General features: G+C 46.7%; 1 protein-coding gene across 1 annotated transcript in view; it reads left to right on the top strand.

Annotated features, from left to right (window-relative positions):
* SLC7A5 (solute carrier family 7 member 5) overlaps positions 1 to 20,381 on the top strand; it is a 51,937-nt gene extending 31,556 nt beyond the window's left edge. Inside the window, exons 3-10 of the mRNA XM_081017818.1 lie at positions 25 to 130; positions 1,013 to 1,057; positions 4,108 to 4,231; positions 5,174 to 5,277; positions 6,171 to 6,267; positions 9,513 to 9,662; positions 10,677 to 10,854; positions 13,541 to 20,381. Of these exons, the coding sequence (XP_080873944.1) occupies positions 25 to 130; positions 1,013 to 1,057; positions 4,108 to 4,231; positions 5,174 to 5,277; positions 6,171 to 6,267; positions 9,513 to 9,662; positions 10,677 to 10,854; positions 13,541 to 13,596 (860 nt within the window). The 3' untranslated portion in view covers positions 13,597 to 20,381. The remainder of the gene's footprint in view (positions 1 to 24; positions 131 to 1,012; positions 1,058 to 4,107; positions 4,232 to 5,173; positions 5,278 to 6,170; positions 6,268 to 9,512; positions 9,663 to 10,676; positions 10,855 to 13,540) is intronic.
* The last annotated feature ends 2,082 nt before the right edge of the window (positions 20,382 to 22,463 follow it).

The following is a 22,463-nucleotide window of genomic DNA, read 5'->3' as shown; positions in this document are numbered from 1 at the left end:
CCCCTGTGTTTTTACCCTGTGAAGATGGTCCTGGAATCCTGAGCCCTGAACACTCCTTTGATGGCACGAAATTGGAGGTTGGGAACATCGTCCTGGCCTTGTATAGCGGTCTCTTCGCATATGGAGGCTGGTGAGTTCTGTGTTCAAACATCCTAAGCGCACATCCACACTTGACATTTAAAGCACTCTTATACCACTTTAACAGCAACAGCTCCCCCCCAAAGGATCCTGGGAAGTGTAGTTTGCTATGGGTGCAGAGAGTTGCTAGGAGACCCCATTCCCCTTGCAGAGCCACAATTCCCAGAATTCCCTGGGAACACAGACTTACTGAAAAGGCCCTGCTTTCTGTTGTTCTCGATATCCCTTCTGCAGGGATTGGCACTCAGACCAGGGCCTCCCATCCACATCTTAATGAATGGGGAGGTTTGTGGATTTTTGGCACATGCATGGCAGGCTTGCCTGACACGGTAAGTCACAGGTAATGGGTTACTGTGGACAGCTCCCTCATAACTCCTCTTCTAGCAGGAGCAGCAGATCACAATCCATGGCTCAGCCCCTCTTCTGAAGAGGGGACTGCAGTTTTGCTCCAAACAAATCACAATCAGAAGACTGTGTTCTGCTCTTGGTTCCTCAGTTGTGGTTTGAATAGAGAGTAATGCTCCAGGATTGCTAATTCAGGTGCCACTGTTAAGTCCATGCTTTGTTGTTCCTGTCAGGAGAGGAGCCAACTGTGCATTCGTGATAAAACAATTACCTGTGGCTTCCTGTGCCACGCAAGTGAGACCAGCGTGCGTGAGAGAGAAATCTTTCCTAAGCTGCAACCTTTACACCTCTTATCAAATGTAGACTTACTCTCCCACTGAAGTCAATGAACATGGCTAACTTGGGCTTATTCATTTCAGTGGGTCTACTCTAATTTGATTTAGTTGGATACAACCCTATAATCAAGGGCATGATGCCTCTTCTCCCACTCAGCAAGCTGAATTACTTTTAAAATCTTTGTCCTTTGCAGGAATTACTTGAATTTTGTCACGGAAGAGATGATCAACCCTTACAGGTAAGGGGTTTCTTTTCATAGAATCATAGAGTTGCAAGGGACCGTGGGGGTCATCTACTCCAACCCCCTCCAATGCGGGACTTTTCTGGCCCAACGTGGGGCTCGAACCCACTACCTTGAGATGAAGAGTCTCATGCTCTAGCAACTGAGCTATTCTGTTCTGTTTCTTTTCCTCTTCTTTTGCCTCTGGGCAACTCATTGATGAAGGAAGGAGCTGAGCATTTGCCTCTCATCCTTGTTCACCGAAAGTCCCCTAACTCGCCTGCCACAAACTGCCCCACCAGGTGCCTTGCAAAGAGAACAACAAAATGGCTGCTGGGAGGGGCCGTTAGTATCAGGTTCAGTATGGCGTTTGTGGGTGGTGGTTGCAGCACAGCTTCCTTGTGCTTTTGTGCGCTGTGTTGGCCCGTGAAACAGCCTCCCTGGTGATCAGATATTGCTGTACAGATACTTGCCACCACTTCAACGCTTTTACTGCCGTCAGTTGGTTGGATTGCCTCTTGGTTTTCTAGGAAAGAGGCTTCCAACAGCTGAATGGCAGGTTGAAAACTCAACAGGTAAAGCTTCCTCCATCACTGTCTCTAGGCAAAGCTCCTCCTGTTAACAGATTCATATATTATTAAAAAATATTTATATACCCTTGTTCATAAAAAACACCAGAGCGGTTTACAGTAATTGTACAAACCATCCTGTACTTTCTGTGGCTGTCCTAAGCCTTGGACACCCTGTGCTGGGTGTGTGTGTGTGTGTGCCTTTTACACAGATTCCCAAGCTCCAAGAAAAAGCGCAGTGCAAGACAATTAAAACTAATTCCTTAATTGGAAAGCCCATTAAAAATATGATTTAAACCTGGAAATGTTTTTTTAGTGTCCTCACCCAGCTCTCATAGATCAATATTTATTGATCTCTGTGCTCCAGATGCCCATCCTTATGAAGCCAAAGCAGCCACACAAGCAATAGGAAGATCAGGCAGCTTGGGAGGGGGACCCTAAATTTTGCAGACGTTCAAAATAACTTAAAGCTAAGGGCGGATTTGTAGCAGGCCCTGCTTTCAGAATCCTAAAATAAGGCTTCATCTGGGGCGGGAGGTGTGATTGACTTGTATTTATAGATTTTCAGTGTTTCTCCAGAACTTGTTTTTTGCATAATAAGAGTCACCAGCTTTCTTTTCCGGCAGTGCTCCTGTGCCTCTTGACAGCTTTGTGGCATGCAGAGAAGCCTGGCTGGCAAAGCTCTTCTGGGGTCGGAGCTGAATTTTGCTTCTCAGTCATGTAGCTGTTGAAGAGCGCTGTCAGTTGGCAATGCTGTTATGAACTCCCTTTTCCCCACAAGTCATTCCGTACCATGTTATATACTATGGGGGGAGTCGCCCTGTTTCACCAGACACTGAATATGGAAGCCTTATAATTCGGGCAGTTCAGGGAGAATTCAGGTAGCGGGCTTCGAGTCTATTGTTTCAGCCAGAAATCTGGTGGAGTGTTGGTGTTTGTTTTAAGAAAAGTTTTGCTGAACCCGGCTAAGCATCCTGTTGCCTGCAGCATTGAACTTGGTGCCCCAATAGGAAGCCCACAAGCAGGACCTGAGTGCAAGAGCAGCATCTCTCCCCACTCACATCCCCCAGTATGCATAGGCCTGCAACCTCTGGCAGTGAGGGGCAGTATTGCCATCCTGACTAGAAGCCACCAAGAGCCTTGTCTTCCATTAAATCTTCTAATTCACGTGTGCAAAGCAGGATTTTGCAGCAAAGTGTGTTGGAATCAGATATGCCTGTTCTGATTCACGCACAGCCCTAAGAAGGCACAAACCGCCTGCAGAGGGTGGGGTCTGTGTTATTGTTCTTTCCCGGAGGCTGAGCCCCCTCTCCCAACTCCCCGCGATGCTTGGCTCAAACTACAAAGGTTTGTACAGACTCAGTTCATCTGACCTGGATGCTTTATAACTTCTAAAGTATGTTTGTTGTGGCTGCAATTAGATTGTCAAACACAGCATGTCCACTGGCCTCTCCTGGCTTTCTGGTCTGCTGGTTGGTTACATGTAGCATTGAGGAGGTCTTCAGTTTTTAAAACTTTCTTGGTTCTTTTAATGATTGGACTAAGGCAGGTAGGCCAGCTCAGTCTAACCCAGCCTGGTGCTTTCCAGATGTTTTGGACTACAACTCCCATCAGCTCTAGCCAGTGCAGCTATGTGATGTCAGGGCTGACTGGGGCCAATGAGAGCTGAGGTCCAAAATATCTGGAGGCCACCAGATCTTGGGGGATAGGCTGGTCTATCTCCTTTGATTTGTTTGCCTTATTTCCTCCCTTGCCTTCTATACCCCAGCCTGGCCATGCACTTGGAGTTTAAAAAGTGTTTTCTACCCAAACTAGGACATCTTCCTAATCCACAGCCAGGTAGCTTTGTGGAGTTTAATTCCACAAGCTGGCACGGATGCAACTGTGAATCTCTGCCCCAGTCAGCCAACTAATTAAGCCAGCAAGAAGGATGTGTGGACTGTTTGCCTCAAGGTAGCATATGGCCTGACTTGCAGGCTCTTCCAAAGTAGCTGCCGATTTGCGAGGAGCAACGCAGGAAGCAATGGAATATTTTGAACTGGGCAGTTACTCTGGTGTGGCTGGGGGTGGGAGAACAAGTGGGCTTCCCTCAGGCATCTGATTCACCGCTGTGGGAAACAGGATGTGGAGCTAGATTGGCCTTTGGTTTGATCCAGCCGGGCTCTCCTAAGGGTCTTAAGATAAACAGGAGGCTGTTTTCAATAGAAAATAGCTTTTTGTAGCGAGCTGCTCTGATCCCGGGGGAGAGGGGAGGCGATGGATTTTCTGCTGTCTTGCGTATGGCCTCTTAATCCTAGACATGGTGGGGATCTGCTGCTATATTCAGTTTTTTCCCTCCTTTGTAACTTGGTGATCCAACGTGTGTGCATGACTAAAGAATAATGTCCCTTCTGCTAATGCTGCAGTTGTGACGTGCATTGGTGCCCTGGGCCATCCCCCAGAGGTGATCTTAGAACCGCTTGCAAAACACTCTAACCTTCTCTCAACGTTTCCCCTCAGAAACCTGCCTCTAGCCATCATCATCTCCCTGCCCATCGTCACCTTGGTTTACGTCTTGACCAACCTGGCTTACTTCACAACGCTGTCTGTGGATCAGATGTTGGCGTCGGAAGCCGTTGCTGTGGTAAAATATGGAGTGACTCACCCGGAAATGGCTGCTCTTTTAGCTAGCTCGCTTCTCTGGCTTTTTGACATTTCCCTGTGTGCAATCTGGACCTCTTGCTATCTTGGAGTTCCATCTTTGCCATTCAGCCAACGCTGATCTTTCCCCGCTGCCACCCCCTCTGCGTTGGAGGATGCCATCGTGGCTCACATGACGATGAGCAGGGATAAGTGGAACGGTAGCCGAGGATACGCATCTGTCTGAGAAACCATCACCACTGGCTATAAGAGCAAATCAGAGCCTGTGTGGTCTCGTGATCAGTTTCCAAAGTGACACCTCACAGGGGGAAGTGCTGTGTCAGTATTGACGTGAAATGTCCTCTCCTTTTCTTTCCTTTTTCTTTTGAGGCCAGCTGTTGTTTTGTCGCTTGTAATATTAAACACTTAGAGCATGCAGCTGCTACTGATTTATGCAACCAGCGTGATGGTGCCCTGGCTAGAGGGTTGGGGAGACCTTGGGTCAAATGGGAGCTGGCCCATAAAGCCCCTGTAGGGGAAGCCTCTGTCTCTCAGCCTTCCCAATCTCACAGGCTGGTTGTTGATGCTAAAGTGGAAGGCAGTGTGGAAGAACCACGCCTGTTCTCCTGAGTCCCCTAGAAGGAAGGGGAAGGGGGGAAATGTGACAGGTAACTTGCTCCTTGTTCTTAACGATTGCCAGTGCAATGACCCTGCGAGAGAGATCAATTTTCAGTTGGCAGGAAGAGGAGAACCAACCCCCCTGTGTGCCTCACAGGGCTGAGGGTCTCCTGGGTTCAAGTCGGTCTGTGAATCACATGATCTTGCAAATCCAGTTTTGCCCACCTGGGCACTGTCACCTTCCCACTTCTTCACATGCTCAGCTGTTGGCATCTCCTGGGCAAACCTCTGACACTCCTCTTCTTTCCTCCTTCTTGTTTGCTCATAGGATTTTGGTAACTATCACCTGGGCGTCATGGCTTGGATCATCCCTGTCTTTGTTGGCCTGTCGTGCTTTGGCTCAGTCAATGGGTCGCTCTTTACTTCGTCCAGGTACGTGTCTTGCTCTTCTGGTGGAGTGGGAAAGTCTCCTATGGTGACTGGAGGGTGGAAATGGGAGCTTGGAGCAGGGACCGAATGAAAAGCAGGCAATCCCATAAATACTTCTCCAGGGTTCTTTCAGGAGAACAACTTGCATCATGTTTTCCATTTTTTGTGTGGAATACCTTCCACACTTCTTCTGTGTTTATTGGCTGTGCCTTGTATCAGGTCAGACTTGTGCACCTAGTGTCCAGCACTGCGATCTCTGGATGGCAGTGGCTTCCTGGGGTCTCAGGCAGAGCAGGGTCTTTCCCCATCACCTCATTTGTAGCTGGAGATGCTGGGGATTGAACTGGGAGCCTTCTGCATGCCAGGCGAGTGTTTTGCCCCTGACCTACATCCCCTCAATCCCATTGGAGAATATCTCAGAGTGGCCCTTCCCTTTCACACTCTGCAGCGGACAGAGGCATCCTGGTGAGTCCTGGAGGATTAGCTTCCTCCTTGTCTGTATGAAACTGGTGCAGCTCCAGACAGAATCCTCTTAGGCACAGTAATTTGGCTCCCCACAAGGAGCTCCTTCTAGCTGCATGGCCCTCTTAAAGTACCATATTTTTCGCACCAGACCATAAGACGCACCTAGTTTTTGGAGAAGGAAAACAAGAAAAAAAATATTCTGAATCCCAGAAGCCAGAACAGCAAGAGGGATCGCTGTGCAGCGAAAGCAGTGATCCCTCTTGCTGTTCTGGCTTCTGGGATAGCTGCGCCGCCTGCATTCGCTCCATAAGACGCACACACATTTCCCCTTACTTTTTAGGAGGGAAAAAGTGAGTCTTATAGAGCAAAAAATATGGTAATTTCAGGCAGTATGAATTAACCGCAGTGTTGTTCTTTCCTCTCTCTCTCAGGCTGTTCTTCGTTGGTGCTCGTGAGGGACACCTGCCTTCTGTTCTGTCTATGATCCATCCCAGGCTCCTCACGCCGGTGCCTTCACTCGTCTTCACAGTAAGGATGCCCACAGGAAAGCCTCGATCCTTTCCATTTGAGAGGCGATATAGGCAGTGATGACCCCCAACCTAGATGGCTTTACAAGAGGATTGGACAAATTCAGAGAGGAGAGGGATATCAATGGCTACATCTTACTTTCTTAAGTGGATTTTTTAGTTAAAAAAAAAAGATAGTTCTGTTGGCACGACCATTACAACAAAATGGCTGGTGGTGTCAGGAGGTGGGGGGAGAGGATGCAGGTCCACCTTCAACAGTTCTGCTCATTCAAGTTTCAGTTTGGAGGGGGCGTGTATTATAATCAAAATATCTTCTACATTCATTAGGCAGAGAGTTAGCTGTCGGCTTTCCTTGCAGCTTGGTAAGCATCCAATTTCTGTTCCCAACGATACATCGCTATGTTTGGCGAGTGAGGACAGCTCTTCTGTCTGCTGCTGGATTGTTGTGATGGTGTTTACTCTTCCAGTGATGTAAAATGATAGGTTTGGCAACCTGCGGGCCATGACTTCTAAACCAGTTCCGCTGCCCTTGGAATAGAGTTCCCTAAACAGCAGCAATGCTGTTTTGTCGGTGGATTTTCGATCTGTTCTCAGGACCAAGTTTATACAGGCAGTGACCTCCGTCCAGAACTGAGAAGCAACCGCGTCATGTGGAGATGGTTTAGGAAGAGTTAGTCTTGCAGGCATTGCCTTTTGAACCCTGGGTCACAGCAGATGGCTGATGCCATTCGCAAAAGACAGTCTGCGTTTTGCTTTTGAATTGGTGTGCCTTTCGTTTGCAGTGCCCAAGCAGCACCTGTTGAACATATCCAACTAGCCAAGGCTGCCTCTATCCTTGCTTACTTCCAGCCCACCTTCTCAGTCAGCTTATTACAGTTGCGTCACTTGGGTCCCTCAAAGCAGGGGAAGATCTGCCCTGATTTAAAGCTGTGGCACTTTGTACCACCTTTGGGCTAGTGGTCTATACTCACTCCTGCTTGCCCCATCTGGGGCTGGGGGCAGGACATTGTGAAGCTGGAGAAAGGTTCATCCAAAATGATCAGGAGGCTTAGAGCACCTTCCCAAAACGTTTGGGGCTTGTTCACTCCGGCAGGAATTTTGAGATAACTTTTAAAAGTGGATTGAGCAAATTCATGAGCAGTGGCTATCTGTCATTATGGCTCAATATGCTGCTTCTTTAGGAACATAGGAAGCTTCCTTATACCAACTCAGATTTGGTCCATCTTGCTCTGTTTGGTGGTGGTTGTTGTTGTTATTATTATTGTTATTATTACCGCTACTGCTACTATTATTTAAATATGTATACCACCCTATACCTGCAGATCTCAGAGGTTCACAGCATAAAATCACAATATAAAAACACAAAATATGTAATAAAAACAAAAACAAGAGCAACCCTCCCCTCCCCAAAGGGCATCTGATATCAGTGTCTCTCCAGGATTTCAGGCAGGAGTCTCCCCAATCCTACCTGAAGATGCCAGGGATTGAATCCGGAACCCTCTGGTTGCAAGACAGGTGCTATGGCCCCACACTGCCTCTTTAGCTGGAGGTTTTGTCACAGAATACCAGCTGCTGGGGAGCAGTAGCAGCAGCAGCAGAAGTTTGTCAGAGAGGGGTGGCTTTGTCCCCCACTTGCCAGCTTCCACATAGAGAAGCCGGGTGCTAAGATAGATGAGTTTTTGGTCAGATGGAGCAGGGCTGCTCTTGCATTCTCGTTTCCTCATGGACTGTTCTTTATAGCTTTGGGGGACACAGCAGTGGAAGAGGCAGTGTTGGAGGCAGGGGAGGCAATGTGGACAGCTGCCTCACTCTCTTTGACAGAGAGAGAGAGAGAGAGAGAGAGAGAGAGAGAGAGAGAGAAAGCAGAAGACAGGTCCCAGCTTTGGCGGGGGGGGGGCCACTCTGCCGCATTCCTGGCTGCCTCTTGCTGCTCGAAGAACTCCCTGCGGCACAGGCTGAGAGAGTGCCAGGATCCTCATGCCAGAGCCTGTGGTGACAAGGACAGCAAAGCTGTTCTCACCCAGCTTAAGCCAGCTGCTTCTCTTGAGAACAGCAGTGCATTGTCATCAACACCAGTGGATTTGGCCTGGCAGTGGGGAGCGTGGTGTGGACAGCAGTCACGGACACTGGATTGGATCACCCTGCTGAATTGCACTCAGTTTTGACCGGGGGGGGGCATATCTGGATAGACTTCACTTTCCCCTGACAATGCAGAAGACTGCGGCAATTTTTGGAGCGGGTGACACTCTGGTCCATCAGAGATGGCTTCCCACTGACCACTCAGGAAGGGTGTGTGGGGGATTAAGCCATGGATAGGAAACATCTGTAGCTCTGCGGATGTCACTGGGCTCATACCCTCCAACATTTCTCTGATGAAAATAGGGGCTTCCCTAATAATAATAATAATAATAATAATAATAATAAATACCCCACCCATCTGACTGGGTTGCCTCAACTACTCTGGGCAGCTTCCAACACATATAAAAACATAATAAAACATTAAATATTAAAAAAAACCTTCAGATGGGGGCCGGATAACTCCATACCCTCCAACATTTCTCCGATGAAAATCGGAACATCCTAAGGAAAAGCAGGACATTCTGGGATCAAATCAGAAGCTGGGACGGCTTTTGTAAATCTGGGACTGTCCCTGGGAAATAGGGACACTTGGAGGGTCTGTGAACTCCAAGCCCCATCCACCCTAGCAGCCAGTATGCCTCATGGTTGCGGAGGTGTGTGTGTGATGGACTTACAATCTAGCAACATCTGGAGGGGGACCAACTTGCCACTGCTGTGTTGAGCAAATCTTTTGCTTGAGAGATCAGAGTGCAGACCCCTGGCTGAGGTTTGGTAAGTTGTTCCAGAAAGCGGCTTCCATTTAATGGAGAACTGAGAGGGGCATCGTAGGTTTGTTTGTTTTTTTAAGTTTTGGGGGAAACTGAGAAGGCCTAGCCGCTTTGCTTGTTTGAGCTTGCGCTCTGAATTTCCTGCTTCTATCTGCTGGTTCTATGTCTACCTCCACCACACACATTTCAAGGGTTTAAAACTCAAGTGCAAGAGCCACATTTGTTTTCTAGTGGCTGCCGTTCAAATGGCAAAATCCCCTGCGCTACCACGTCCTCCATTAATTCTCATTTTTGCAAGGCAGGGCAGGCGTTAAAAGGCAATGATTGTCATTTGGGTCACTCCTGAATTTTATCGATCTGTTTCCTCTCCTCTCCCCGCTCCCCCCTTCCAAATCTGCAGTGCATCATGACTTTGCTCTACGCCTTCTCCAACGACATATTCTCGGTCATCAACTTCTTCAGCTTCTTCAACTGGCTCTGCGTGGCCCTGGCTATCATCGGCATGTTGTGGTTGAGATACAAGAAGCCAGAGCTGGAGAGGCCTATAAGGGTGAGAGAGGGATGTGGTGGCAGCAGCAGAAGTGTGGGAGTTTTCATGGGGGATAAGGCTGTCAATGGCTGCCAGCTGCGATGGCCATGCTCTGCCTCCACAGTCAGAGGCAGGTGCTGGGAAGCGCAGCTGGGCAGACTTGTGATGTTGTGCTCAGGTCCCGCGTTCGAGTTTCCCACAGGCATCTGGTTGGCCGCTGTGAGAACAGGATGCTGGACTAGACGGGTCATTGGCTTGATCCAGCAGGGCTCTGTTTATTGATTTACTATAATTTCATCCTGCTTTTCAGTCAGTTATTGTTTCCTAAATTGACTCATATCAATTAAAAAGTGAGAGAAGCTTCAGCCTCAGATTTACAGACTGAAAAAGGAACTCGAGGCAAGCGGGGAAGGAGGAGGGAAGGGGAAGGGCTGGGCCATTTCTTCAAGGCCAAAACCAAGTAGTGAGCTGCAAGAGGGCTTTTACATTCAGCTGATGACAGGCTGGTCTTCCCTTGCTTGTGTTCCTGCTTCAAAGGTCCCTGCAGTTTTGCCCGAATCTACTGGAAGGGATTTAAGCACGTACCAGAAATTTTAAGTTTACACAGTTAAAGTGGAGAGAAGCTCTCTTGTCACGCTAGCATATAATAAATTAGCTTTATTTTTTAAATAGACTTCTTGGGGGTTGTAAAATGTGGGGGGAAGTGTGGGAGCCAGTGTGGCGTGGTAGTTAGAGTGCTTGATTTGGGAGACCAGGGTTCAGATCCTCAATTGCCCACGAAGCTCACTGGATTGGACCTTGGGCCAGTCACTGCCTCTCAGCCTGCCAACCTCACAGGGTTGTTGGGGGCGGGGGAGAGAACTACATGTCCCACCTTGATCTCCAAGTGGTCTAGAAAGGTTTTTAATGAATTAAACAAAACTGAAGCAGTGAGTGGTTAATCCAGTCCAATGGTTTCCCCACCCATTTAGTATAGAAATTGTCTGACTTTGCTGCTCTTTTGTGTCCCATCCCATGGCCCTTTCCCATGTACAGGTGAACCTCATTTTGCCCGTCTTCTTCATCCTGGCCTGCATATTCCTGATTGTTGTCTCTTTCTGGATGACCCCAAAGGAGTGTGGCATTGGCTTTGCCATCATTCTCAGCGGGGTCCCCGTTTACTACTTTGGGGTCTGGTGGAAAAACAAACCAAAGTGGCTTCTCCAGCTCATATGTGAGTCCCTTTCCTGGCTTGCAGGGTGATGGCGGCATTGTGCGGGTTAGGAATGGGTGCGAGAACAGTAATCCGTACTGTTGATCTCGCATAATGGTATTAAATCGATTGGGGGGGGGTTAATCCCCCTTCAATAACTTGTTAAAATTATGGGAGGAAAAATATATTATTTTTTAACCCATGTGTGTGGGATAAGTAACAAAAGAATCAGCTGGATGCCTGGTTTCAAAGTGTGGGACTAAACTCACTCTCCAGCAGGCGAGAGTCACTAGTAGCAGAGTTTGAACTCACAAAGTCAAACAGCAATAGGAATGTAAACCATTAAACTTTTTGCATATCCTGTTCAGTCAGCTTTCTATTCCTCTTGCAATGAACAGACAACACACTGTTAAGCAAGTTTAAAATGCTTTACTTACAAAATGTTCCAAAGGTTAGATTCATGCATTTATCCAAGCAGCACCAAGAAGAGCACAGACATACTACCCCTAGGCACACTTTTTTTCTGCCTGACTGAGGAGGACCAGTCAGGTTTTGTGGGGGCAGCTGGAATTCTACGTTCTGGGAACTAGTATTTCTGCTACATTGCCTCTTTGCATCCTCCAACCCTAACCCTCCACACACACTCAACCCCACCCCAGTCTTTCTAACCAGGAAGCCTGAACCCTGCAGGTAGGTTGCATCATGCCAGCTGAGCAAATTCCCTTATGCTTACACATTTCCAGAGTCTGTGCTTGCTTGGTAGTGCCACGGGTGTGCAGAATACTTTCCAACCACATCCTTTGCCTGCCAGATATCCCCAGTTCAGTCCCTGGTCTCTCCAGGTTGAGCAGGGAAAACCTCTTCTGACTGAAATCCCAGAGAGCCCATATTGAGCTGGGTGGACCAATGGTCTGCCTTGACAGAGGGCAGCTTTCTCTGTTCCTATAACGGAAAAGCCTAAGATCTGGTTTATTTCACACAACTAAAATGCAACTTTAATCAGCTCCCAGTCACAGTCCTCTTAGCTCTCTCTTCTCTGACTCCCCTGTTGGTCTGTCTCTCTCCTTGTTAACTTTCCCATCAGGCTAAGACCTTCCTATTCAGACGGGCTGTTGAAAACTAGGTGCAAATGATTTTGACCACTGGGCTGCTCTCAGGGCAATTGATAATTTCATGCTGGTTCTAAATGGGCTTTGTTGTCTTTTAGCTATTGCTTTTAACTAGTTTATCTTCACTATTTTGCATTTTATGAAGTTGTTTTAAAAGTGCTGCAAGCCATCTTGAATTCCAACTTGAGAGAAAGGTGGGATATAAAGATATATTAAACAACAACAATAACTTGAGGGCAGCCAGCTTGTATATGCCCACTCCACAGAGCAAGTGTTGGGGGCCATTTGGTGCTCTTGGCCTGCTCTCCTTCTTTTTCAGCCCCAGAAACAAAGTTCTGTTTGAACAGCTGAATCATAAGAAGTCTCACTGGATGGTGTCCATGTAACTAAACACCACCATCTGTCTCTCCGGGGGCTCGAGACGACAACAACAAACAGGCTGACCTAGAAATGCAGACTAGCAGAAGCGCCAAGGGTTTAATGCTGCACTTTCGGGTGGAGAACGCAAGAGCTTTTCAGTGGTTCCTCTCTCGGATTCTCTCTCCCTTTACACACACACACTTTCTTCCTCTTCCAAGTATCCGTCACTGCTCTTAGAGAAGCCAATTTTTAAAGCTGTTGGGTGACAAATCAGCATATTAATTGGGTCCTGCACTGCAGGCCTTCCTTCCTTCCAGAGAATAGCGGGGTGGCCAGGGAGGGGGGAGGGATATGGAATATTCCAGGGTGGATGGAAGGAATATTTTGCAAGTGTCTTAATACAAAGCTAATGCTCTTACTGCCTTGTGTTGTTTACCACCCTCCCACCCAAGAAAATCTCCTTGTAGCCAGAAAGTGTTGGTGCAAGCCAAGTGTCCAGCCCTTTTGCTGGAAGCAGGCAGAAGTTAAATGGGGAACATTTTGAGAGAGGCTTCACATTCTTCAGGGTGCAGCTATGTTTCTCTTTTGTCCCTCTGGATGAACAGGTGCTACAGGTTTTCTGGGGGGGAAATACTTCCAAGCCCTGTTCGACAGAGGCAAAAGCGGTGTGAGCATACACACCACTCACCATGATCTAATGCTCAAACCACCTTTCACATTTTATTATTACAGTGGTACCTCAGGTTACATACGCTTCAGGTTACATACGCTTCAGGATGAGAAAAGAAATCATGCTCGGCGCGGCAGCAGCAGGAGGCCCCATTAGCTAAAGTGGTTAAGAACAGTTTCAGGTTAAGTACGGACCTCTGGAACGAATTAAGTACTTAACCCGAGGTACCACTGTAATAATATTATTATTGATGATTATAATGATAATAATAATAATAATGATGATGTTGCTGGTCACTTTATCTTGTCCAAGGCAACCCAAAGCAACTTACATCCAAGCAAACCTATTGTGGTTTTGTTTGCACACCGACACCTAGACTATGCATCAGGCAGGGGACAGGTGCACATTTGAGAGAGCCACACACTCCTGCTGATTCTAAGCAGAACAACAATTTGTTAGAGTGTCCTTAAAACTCCCTTCAGTGTTTACTGTTTCCAAGCATTTCACAATGCAGCTTGGTCATTTTTGTTTTTTGTCCACCCCCACCCCCAACCCTACCTCAAAACAGATTCCACGACAGTCCTGTGCCAGAAGCTGATGGAGGTTGTCCCACAGGAATCTTAAAACTAGAGGAAAGGCATTCGGTCCAAATCAACGCACAATATTATTTTGAAAACCACGAGTACGTCGGACTCTTCGTTCAACAAGAAAGCAAACCTCGAAGCCAGGGGCCTGACAGTGACAAGTCCCTAGACCCCTGCTGCCTGCATGGCCCTCCCCTCCCCTCCCCTCCTCTCCTCCCTCCCTCCCCTTCCCCCCAAGCCAGGCAGCTGACCAGAGGCAGGAGGCAAAGAGTCCCAGGTGCAAATTCAATCCAGGAAGAGAAGCTTCTGCTGGGAACCTCAAGAGGCCTCAGTAGACCCTCCAACAGGGAAGCCAACAGGATGGCAATGTTTACATGTGCAGCTGTGGGCTGGACTCTTCAGTCTGTCCTTGGCTTGGTCCTCTCTTTCATTAGCGGCCTAAGTTTCTCCACCCTGAGTTCCTTTGCAGAAGGAAAACGAGAGTTGCCAAGAATCACCAGCAGGCCCACAACTGCCCCTCCACATGTCCAGAAAGGACAAAGAATCCAACGCAACTGATTCTCTTGCCGGTGGAGGGTTTTCCTGGGGCGCAAAAAATGTCTGTGCCCCTCCCACCCCGAGCTTTACACTCCTTAAAACAGATGGACACGCACACAGGCAAAAGCAAGGAAAACTGTGACGCTGAAATTGTGGACTTGCACAGATATCAACTTAATTCCACTCGCAAAAAGACTTGGCTGCCCCAACGTGGACTTCTTCTTTTTTTTTTTAATTATTATTGTTGTTAATTATTTTTTTTTGGGATCTGCTTTTTATTTTCTCCCCTTTTTCCCTTTTAAGATTCCCATGTAGTTCCGCTTTGTATTTGACTTGCAATAAACATTTTGTATATGGTCACCCTTGCGACGTTCCTTCCGGGCGGCTCTTAAGTTGACACCTCTTGGGCACCCAAGCTAAAAGCTCCCTCCGGGGCCTCTGAATCCATGATGATGTGGCACAGCGATCTCTGTGGCCAGAATTGAAACGCTGCCAGCTTCGGTGGCTACAGGAGAAATCCAGCTTGCTCTCCATGATCGGCCTTCACTTGATACCTTCTGCAGGATCGATCGGCAACTTCTGGCTGCACTGACAGTTATTACGCCAATCCCTTCCGTTTTCTCTTTCTGCACAGAGTGTCATAGGCTCCAGTGACATCCATTTGCTCCTGGGGCTGGTAGGGGGAAGGGGTGGGAATGACAGTTCCATGTGATGCCGAACCTGGAAGACTTGGAACAAAAGTTTGTAAACAGCAGAAGCTCTGGGTGGGCAACGGTGGCCTGTAGCAGTTTTGTGTGCCTGGCTCTAGTTCAGCCTGTGTGGAGGCTTTGTAACTGGCGAAGCTTGGAGCGTCTGCTGCCATCTCATCCCCTGCCCCCCTGGCAGTGGTCTTATGACTTCACGTCTTAGGGGACCAAGCAGGCAAGAGGGACCTGCTTGTATACATGTCAGTGTTAATGTTTTGCTTCCGTTGTTCTGGCAAGCCCTCTTATTTTTATTTAAAGGTTTTCTCCTCTCTCACTGTGCTAAGCTTTGGGAATTAAACTTGACCCCTGGAAGTCCCGCCTTCCAGCCCCACAACACAGGAAGTAGTTCAGTCACACTAGGGCAGTGTTATGGTCCCGCTGAGAGGCCCATTTCTGAGGCATAGGAGGAGTGTAGCAAATGTTTTACAACAGGGGTAGCTGCCTTCCAGCTTTGGTTAGGCTCCTGCTCTTATCAGCCCCAGGCAGCAAAGCCAATGGAGAGAGATGTTGAGTCCAGCATCATTCAGAGGGCACCACACTGGCAACCTTAAAGAAGTGGTGGTGTTTGAGGGTTGGGGTTGTCCTTTTCAAAAGGCCGTTTAACCGCACGGCTACTGAGTGGGATGCACTGTAGGCCTTCCACCTCAAGCATGGCAATTATGTTTTTTGTCGGGCTGCCTGTATCTGAGCTGGCCTCAACCATTTCAAGCCAGCGTTGTGCCTTTCACACTCCAAAACGAACCCTGAGAAACTTATCATTTGGAGGGGTTACCAGGAATGCTTTGACAGCAACCGTAGCCCAGTCCTGTGCCCTCCAGGTGGTGTTGGACCGCAACTACTGTTGGCAAAGTTTCCTTTCACGAAATTACAGTCTCCTGCATTGATTCATTGGATTAAGAGTCATGAATGTTAACGCCAATTGAAGCAGATATTATCCCTCCCCTCCCCATGCTTTCATAGTGCAAACAGACTTAAGAAGAGCCTAGCTGCTGGATCAGGCCAAAGGGGCCCCACCTAGTCCAGCATCGTGTTCTCACTGTGGCCAGCCAGATGCCCCAATGGGAAGCCTGCAAGTGGGACCTGGGTGCAACAGCACTGCTGCCCTCGCCCCTCTTGCGATTCCCAGCAACTGGTATTCAGAGGCATATACTGCCTCCAACAGTGGAGGGCGAACATAGCCACCCCCTCTTCTTACAATGGCCAATCAAATGCCCACGTGGGGAGCCCACAAGCACGGCATGAGCACAGTTGTCCTGCTCGTGATCCCAGCAGTTTGTGCTATCCAAGAGGCATATTAAGCCAGAAGGGGAGCCGTGCAAATGTTTTGTTGAGAATCTGTATTTTCTTAGCTAAACCAGCAGGGGGGGGGCAACAATCGAGTCCTTCCATGGGAAACCAAAAGGAAGAATGTATTACTTCTCTTGGATGAGACTTGCTTTATGGTTTTGGCCCACCATAAAGAGGAATAAAATGCCTGCCTTTTTATGGTGGCATTTACAATGTCCAAGACACAATGTAGCAGTATCAGTGCTGCTAAAGCTGCAGGTTTTGCTGTTGGTTACCCACTTTGTGCAAGGGGACCTTTTAGAGGAGGACCAAGCATTTAGCGTAATTAATGATATGCATATAATTCTCTAGCCGTCAGTTAACTGTTTTTAATAACGATGTCATCCTAATCCTGGAGATCATGAGTTAGGGGACCCTGTTTTTGCATCGCAGAAATCTCCCCTCCCCCCAGGTGTCACCTAATTAAAATATGTATTAATTGGTTGATCAAATTAGTTTGAAGCAATTAAATGAGTTTGCATATGATCATCTTATTGTTTTGAAGATGTGGGAGGCTTGTGGCCCTTCAGAGATCAGGCTTCCAACTCCCACCAGCAGCTAGCAAGGCCCAGGGGTTCAGGAGTGAAGGGAGTCCTAGTCCAGCAATGCTGGAAGGGCCGCAAGTTAGCCTCTTCTGCTTTAAGTGGTACATGTATATGTCAAAACAGGCACCATATTTGTGGGCGAGTGAAGGGAGCATAGATGCTGCCTCTTGTGGGGCCACATTCACACCATATGTTTAAAATACCATGATACCACTTTAAGCAGCTGTGGCTTCTGCCAAAGAATTCTGGGAGCTGCAGTTTGTTGCGGGTGCTGAGAGTTAAGAGACCCCTACAGTCCTCTCCCAGAGCTCTGTGTAAAGTGGGGTCAAGTGTTTATCCACTCTGAGAATCAGTGGCAAGCCTACATTTTGGGGCCCCTGAAGCTTGACCTGTTATGGGGGCCCCTTCGCAACCAGCAATAAAGTCCAGGTAGCCCCTGTTATCTTCTTCAATGGAGTTATTCCATGACAGATCACCACACCGTTTCAACATCTGTGCTCCTGACTCTCAAACTTTGGGATTGTTAAAATATATACAACAAAAAAAATTATCAGTTTGAGTTGTTTGACTCAGACTGAAGCAACATGGACCAAAGTTGCTTCTGGGGCTCCTCCATGATGAGGGGCCCTGAAGCTTAAGCTTCATTTGTTTCATAGTAGATCCCCTTTGAGGGCAATCATGGTCTCCTAACAACCCTCAACACCTTTAACAAACAAGTTTAGAGCTCCCAGAATTCTTTGGGGTCAGCTACCTCTTGTGGCCCAAAGTAGAGGTGACCAAGATTTGTGTATTGTCAGAAGTGTTAGGCATATTGGTGTCTATCTTTTTTGAGAGTTGGGTTCTGTGGGGAAAGTGCCTAACAAACCCCAATTCTTAGCAGTTAAGAACACCCCACCCTGTCAACACAGAAGTTGGCCTTAACTTCCCTATTGTTCTCTTTTCAGACATGTACCAGAATAATGCAGTTGCTGTTTGCTGTTAACATGTATGTGTTGTTGAAATGTGGCAACTGTTCTTTCCAAATAGGCAAAGTAGTTTTGTAAAAGCAGAACAGGCAGACAATTGAGGGTTGACTTTGTCGTCTGTTGTGGTGCCAAGAATGGCAGGCAAATAACTGGAGGGCTCAGAATATTACCAAGGGATACATTTCTAAGTCTTCATGACTGCTGTGAATGGTTTTTAGAAGTCTATGAGTGGCTGTGTACCAAACACGTCGTCTGTCTTCAGAGCTTTGTGCTGCAAAACTGCTTGCATTCCCCGCCCCCAAAATACGATCTATAAGGAAGTAAGTTGACACTGAAGTTACTTTTTATGAATAGGGCAAGTCATGTACTGTACAAGATATGAAGGGCCCTGTGGATGATCATCCTTTTTGGAGAACAGGTCACCTTTTTACAGTGTTTATTGTGACCCGTGGCATGTTTATCGTAAGTATATATTGGATGAACGATGCCAACTACTGGGGCAAGAGCCTAATAGAAGCACCTCGTTGAAAAGTTGGTTTTGAGAGCAAACCAAGAATGCAGGGGAGCCAGATCTGAGGTTGTTAAGTTGCAGGCAGACTAGCATGTTTTTGTGGTTTCCTTACTTCTCCTCATGCTTCACTGGAAATTTAGATTTGAGAAAATGTGCTAGTTTTAGTCCAGTTCAGTGTTTGCATCTGCCTTTCTCAAACATGCAAGTAGAATCCAAAATATTCCAATTCCTGTTGTTGGCAGCTAAAATCTTTCTTAAGTATTTACTTGAAAGAATATAAGAGATGCCCAATTTGAAAATATATGTATTTGTATATATTTTAAAAAGAAGGTAACAGATCAAGATTTCCCCTAGCAGTAATTAAATGCTACTGGGATACCATTTCTCTTTTAAGTTTGACTGAACCCCTCTCCCCCTTTTTTATTGCAGAATACGGCAATAATTCCAATGACGCTCATAATGTGCTTTATTTTTTATTTTGCAAACCACTACAGCTGTTTCTGGACTTGTAATGAAATGTTTTGTTGTTTGTTAACTTTGTTTCTTTAATTATTATTCCTAATGAAAGGTCTTGGGTAAGAGGCTCCCTTTTCTTTCCACACGAGGCATCAAACACATGGCTAACAAACTGTGGAGCCATCCTAATTGTGCAATGTCTCTTTGGGTCCTTAAGTTTTATTAAAAGAATGTACCCAAACACTTTCCTCAAAAGAGCTGAGCTGAAGTTGATGACTAAAGCCATTAGTTGCTTTTAATGATGTTCTTGTGGGTTTTTTGTTTTTGTTTTCATCGAGTAATGCTACCTAAGGCCACCATACATTTAAAGCACAGCAATAGCACAAGCCAGTCATGACTTCCCCCAAAGAGCTCTCTCTTTCATGCCTCCTGTGTTAATTTTGCTGTAATCTTCTTAAGTTTTAAGGACTTCTAAAGGGGCACAAACAAATGAATGATTAAAGCTGGGTGACTTTAATCTATATCCATTTATTCCTAGTGTGGGTGAAATGCACTTTGGTGCTGCTCGTCTAAAATAGGCTGCCCCCGAATGGTGTAGGTTGAGAGCTGCTTCTGGTTTCAAAAAACAGGAAGACTCCCACTAAAATCACTTGCCAGCAGAATATTAATACATCAGGCTTGTGGGAACGCTTGGTGCATAACTAGCTGAATTGTGCTCCGCAAAATGACTCTTATTACATGTCGGTTTCACCTTATATAGAAGTCTGCAGACATGCCAGGTCTTGAAATTGGCATCGCCCCTGACTAATAAACGCATTATGCGAAGAGGCTGCTGAATGGCTCTTCATGCTGGCTTAGCCTTATTGGAGTCCATATGGCTGCTGGAGCCCAGCTTCTCTGGGACTGAACCAGAGCATGACGACTGCCCTGTTCTGTGAAGCGAGGGTGCACCACGCATGTAGTTTGGAACCCCGTACGTGCAGATAGAACAGTTCTGTCTAGAGCATGAAGCCCCTGTCCGCATGGCGTTTCATAAGTGTGTCCCGCTCCAAAGAGTCTTCATCTTATATGAGCTTTCCCCGGAGTAGGAGAGCAAGCCCTTCCTCCTCTGTCCTGCAGTTCTGCATGGAAGGAACAGTAGTTTCTCTGCCCCTGCCCCTTCTAATCAATCCTCAACATGGGGAAGTCCAATCCATTGCACGGACCTTGCACAGAGGCTCTCTCAGCCAAGGGGGTTATCTTTATGCCCCCCCCCCAAGTATATAATATTGACTCCCTTACAAATCTCTCCCCCTTTCTTTTAACATAGTTATTTTTTTAAAAGTAGGAAAAATGTAAACCTAACTTTAAAAGGTTTTTTTTCGTTATTCTTGAATAAAAGTATTTTTTACTAATTTAATGATTATGCTAGATTTTAAATGGCTTAAATAAGAAATATCTTAAGTGTCTCAGTTCAAAAAGTGCCGTTTTTATTATGACGTTTGCATTTGTGGGTATAGCTTTGTTCCAATATTTGTGGTGTTTGTTCTCCCTTCTTCTTATTTTATTATCAGTTCTGTAGTAAACTCGGTCAATTTCTGCCTTGTAAAAAGATGTATAATCTCTTGGTTGAGTGTGTCCCCCACCCCTTTTGGGTCTTTTTTTGCTGTCCATAATTAACAGTTTCTGTTACCTTTTGAATGTGTTTGATTTTTAAATTGAACGAAGTTCTCTGAATTATAACACTGCTGTTGCTGGTCTTTTGTCTTGGATCCTCTTTATTTTATATTTTTAAATCCCGATATTTTCACAAAGCAAGCTTTGCATTTCTGATTAAGTTTATTATTTGTATTTATATTCCATGTGACTTTTCCACCGGGGCGGTGGAGATAACTAGGATAACTACCGATAAAGCAAAGATCATGGAAGGTTTCTCTTCCCTCCACTCATCCCAGAACCTTCCTTGCAAAGTGACTGGCTGCTGCTTTCCTCTCAGTGCTACTGGGTGGTATAAGCTGGGTCGTAAGGGGTGGCACTGTGGGTTAAAGCACAGAGCCTAGGACTTGCCAATCAAAAGGTCGGCGGTTTGAATCCCTGCAACGGGGTGAGCTCCCGTTGCTCGGTCCCTGCTCCTGCCAACCTAGCAGTTCGAAAGCACGTCAAAGTGCAAGTAGATAAATAGGCACCGCTCCAGCAGGAAGGTAAACGGCGTTTCCATGCGCTGCTCTGGTTCGCCAGAAGCAGCTTAGTCTTGCCGGCCACATGACCTGGAAGCTGTACGCCGGCTCCCTCGGCCAATAAAGTGAGATGAGCCCCGCAACCCCAGAGTCGGCCACAACTGGACCTAATGGTCAGGGGTCCCTTTTCTTTTAAGGGCTGATGGAAAGGACCTTTCTGCATGCACATCCTCCATCTCTCTATATATGAAGTTACTGTGACTCTCTTTCAAAGGGTTACAACTCTTGTCTTTGGGGGCTGCTGATTTGGCTTTCAAACAAGGATATTAAGGTAACTGCAAATCAAAATACTGGATCCCATTACCACAGGCACTTCATACTAAAAAGCAAAAATATGTACGACCCTAAAAATATGACTGATGTTTAAAAATGTGCACCACAGGAACACTTGTCAGAGGCAAGATTGTCCATGCAGCATGCAAAGGTTTCAGCATCTCCAGGTTAAGGATCTTGCTTGAAACGCTGGAGAGCCATTTCCTCCTCATCCCAATTTTTCAGTATAAAATGTGAAAAAATACAATAAAAATAAAACCTTTGATTTGTCAATAAAGAGTAGAGACAAGAGAGAAAGTAAAGATGATGCTGAGCTGGAGGATCCAAGGGTCTGAACTTTTGTGTAAGGCCGCTCCCTACGTTCCTATTTAAATCAGCCCTCCGGAACCATGAGGACTGGAAACTTGCATTTATTTTTACGGGGAGCAGCAGCCAGTGGAGGCAATGCTGAACTTGATGGAGCAAGGGCATGATGGCATAAGGCAGCCTCTTATGTGCCACGTGGAGAGCAAACACAACAGTTTTCCTGTGTAATCCGAAAGGGCTCCAGACTCTGGAGGCTGCTTCAAGTGTTATTGACTTCCCTGCTGAAAAGCAAGACCATGTTGAAGAAGGAAAAAGACGGTGCCTGAGATTTCCTTTTCATCATGTGAAACCGGCGTGGGGAGGAGTGTTTTCTTCCTGGGGTGGGTGGGGCCTCTCCCTGAATCTAAAGAGAAGATTGTGGGTGAATTTGCTGAGCTGGTAGGATTTGTAGCACGGGTTGTGAGGAAAATGTGTCCTTTCCCATTAGAGTGTGAAGATTTCACTTTAGTGTCACTGTGCCCTTTCTCAAGATTGCAGTGTGTTCCTGGCCAAATACTGGGCATTCCGGTTTTAAACAAGGGGGGGGGGAGAAGTGGGTGCAAGAACAGACGACTCCTCAAACACTGAAGGCTTTCATAATAGCAAGAGAAGTGAGCCAGAGCGAACCATTTGTTCTTTCGCAGGTCAGTGCCACTTAGTTTTCCCTCTGTAATGGTCTCCTTTAATTGCAATTACAAACAGCCCTTGACAGCCCCAGCTACTTGCTGTTTGTTTAAGCCAGAATAGTAATTCTTGCATCAAACCATGAATTTTTTTTGTTGGAGAGTGGCCAGGCAGTTTCAGGTGAACATGGTTTCTGACACATTTCAAAACTGAAATTAATTCTGCCTTGTGCTTACTTGGCAATTTGCAAAATCCTGGATTTGCTCCTTAATCGCTGTTCTGAGACTCCACCTGCCAGTGACAAATCGGGTTCTTGTTCAGATCAGCACACCTTTCTGGCTCCTGGCTGCAAAAGTGAGCAAG

Source organism: Podarcis pityusensis, assembly GCF_964106645.2.
Source record: "Podarcis pityusensis genome assembly, chromosome: 8".
In the NCBI taxonomy this organism is placed as follows: Eukaryota; Metazoa; Chordata; class Lepidosauria; order Squamata; family Lacertidae; genus Podarcis; species Podarcis pityusensis.
Note: the sequence above shows the minus strand (reverse complement) of the source record. Positions and strands in the feature narration are given on the sequence as shown.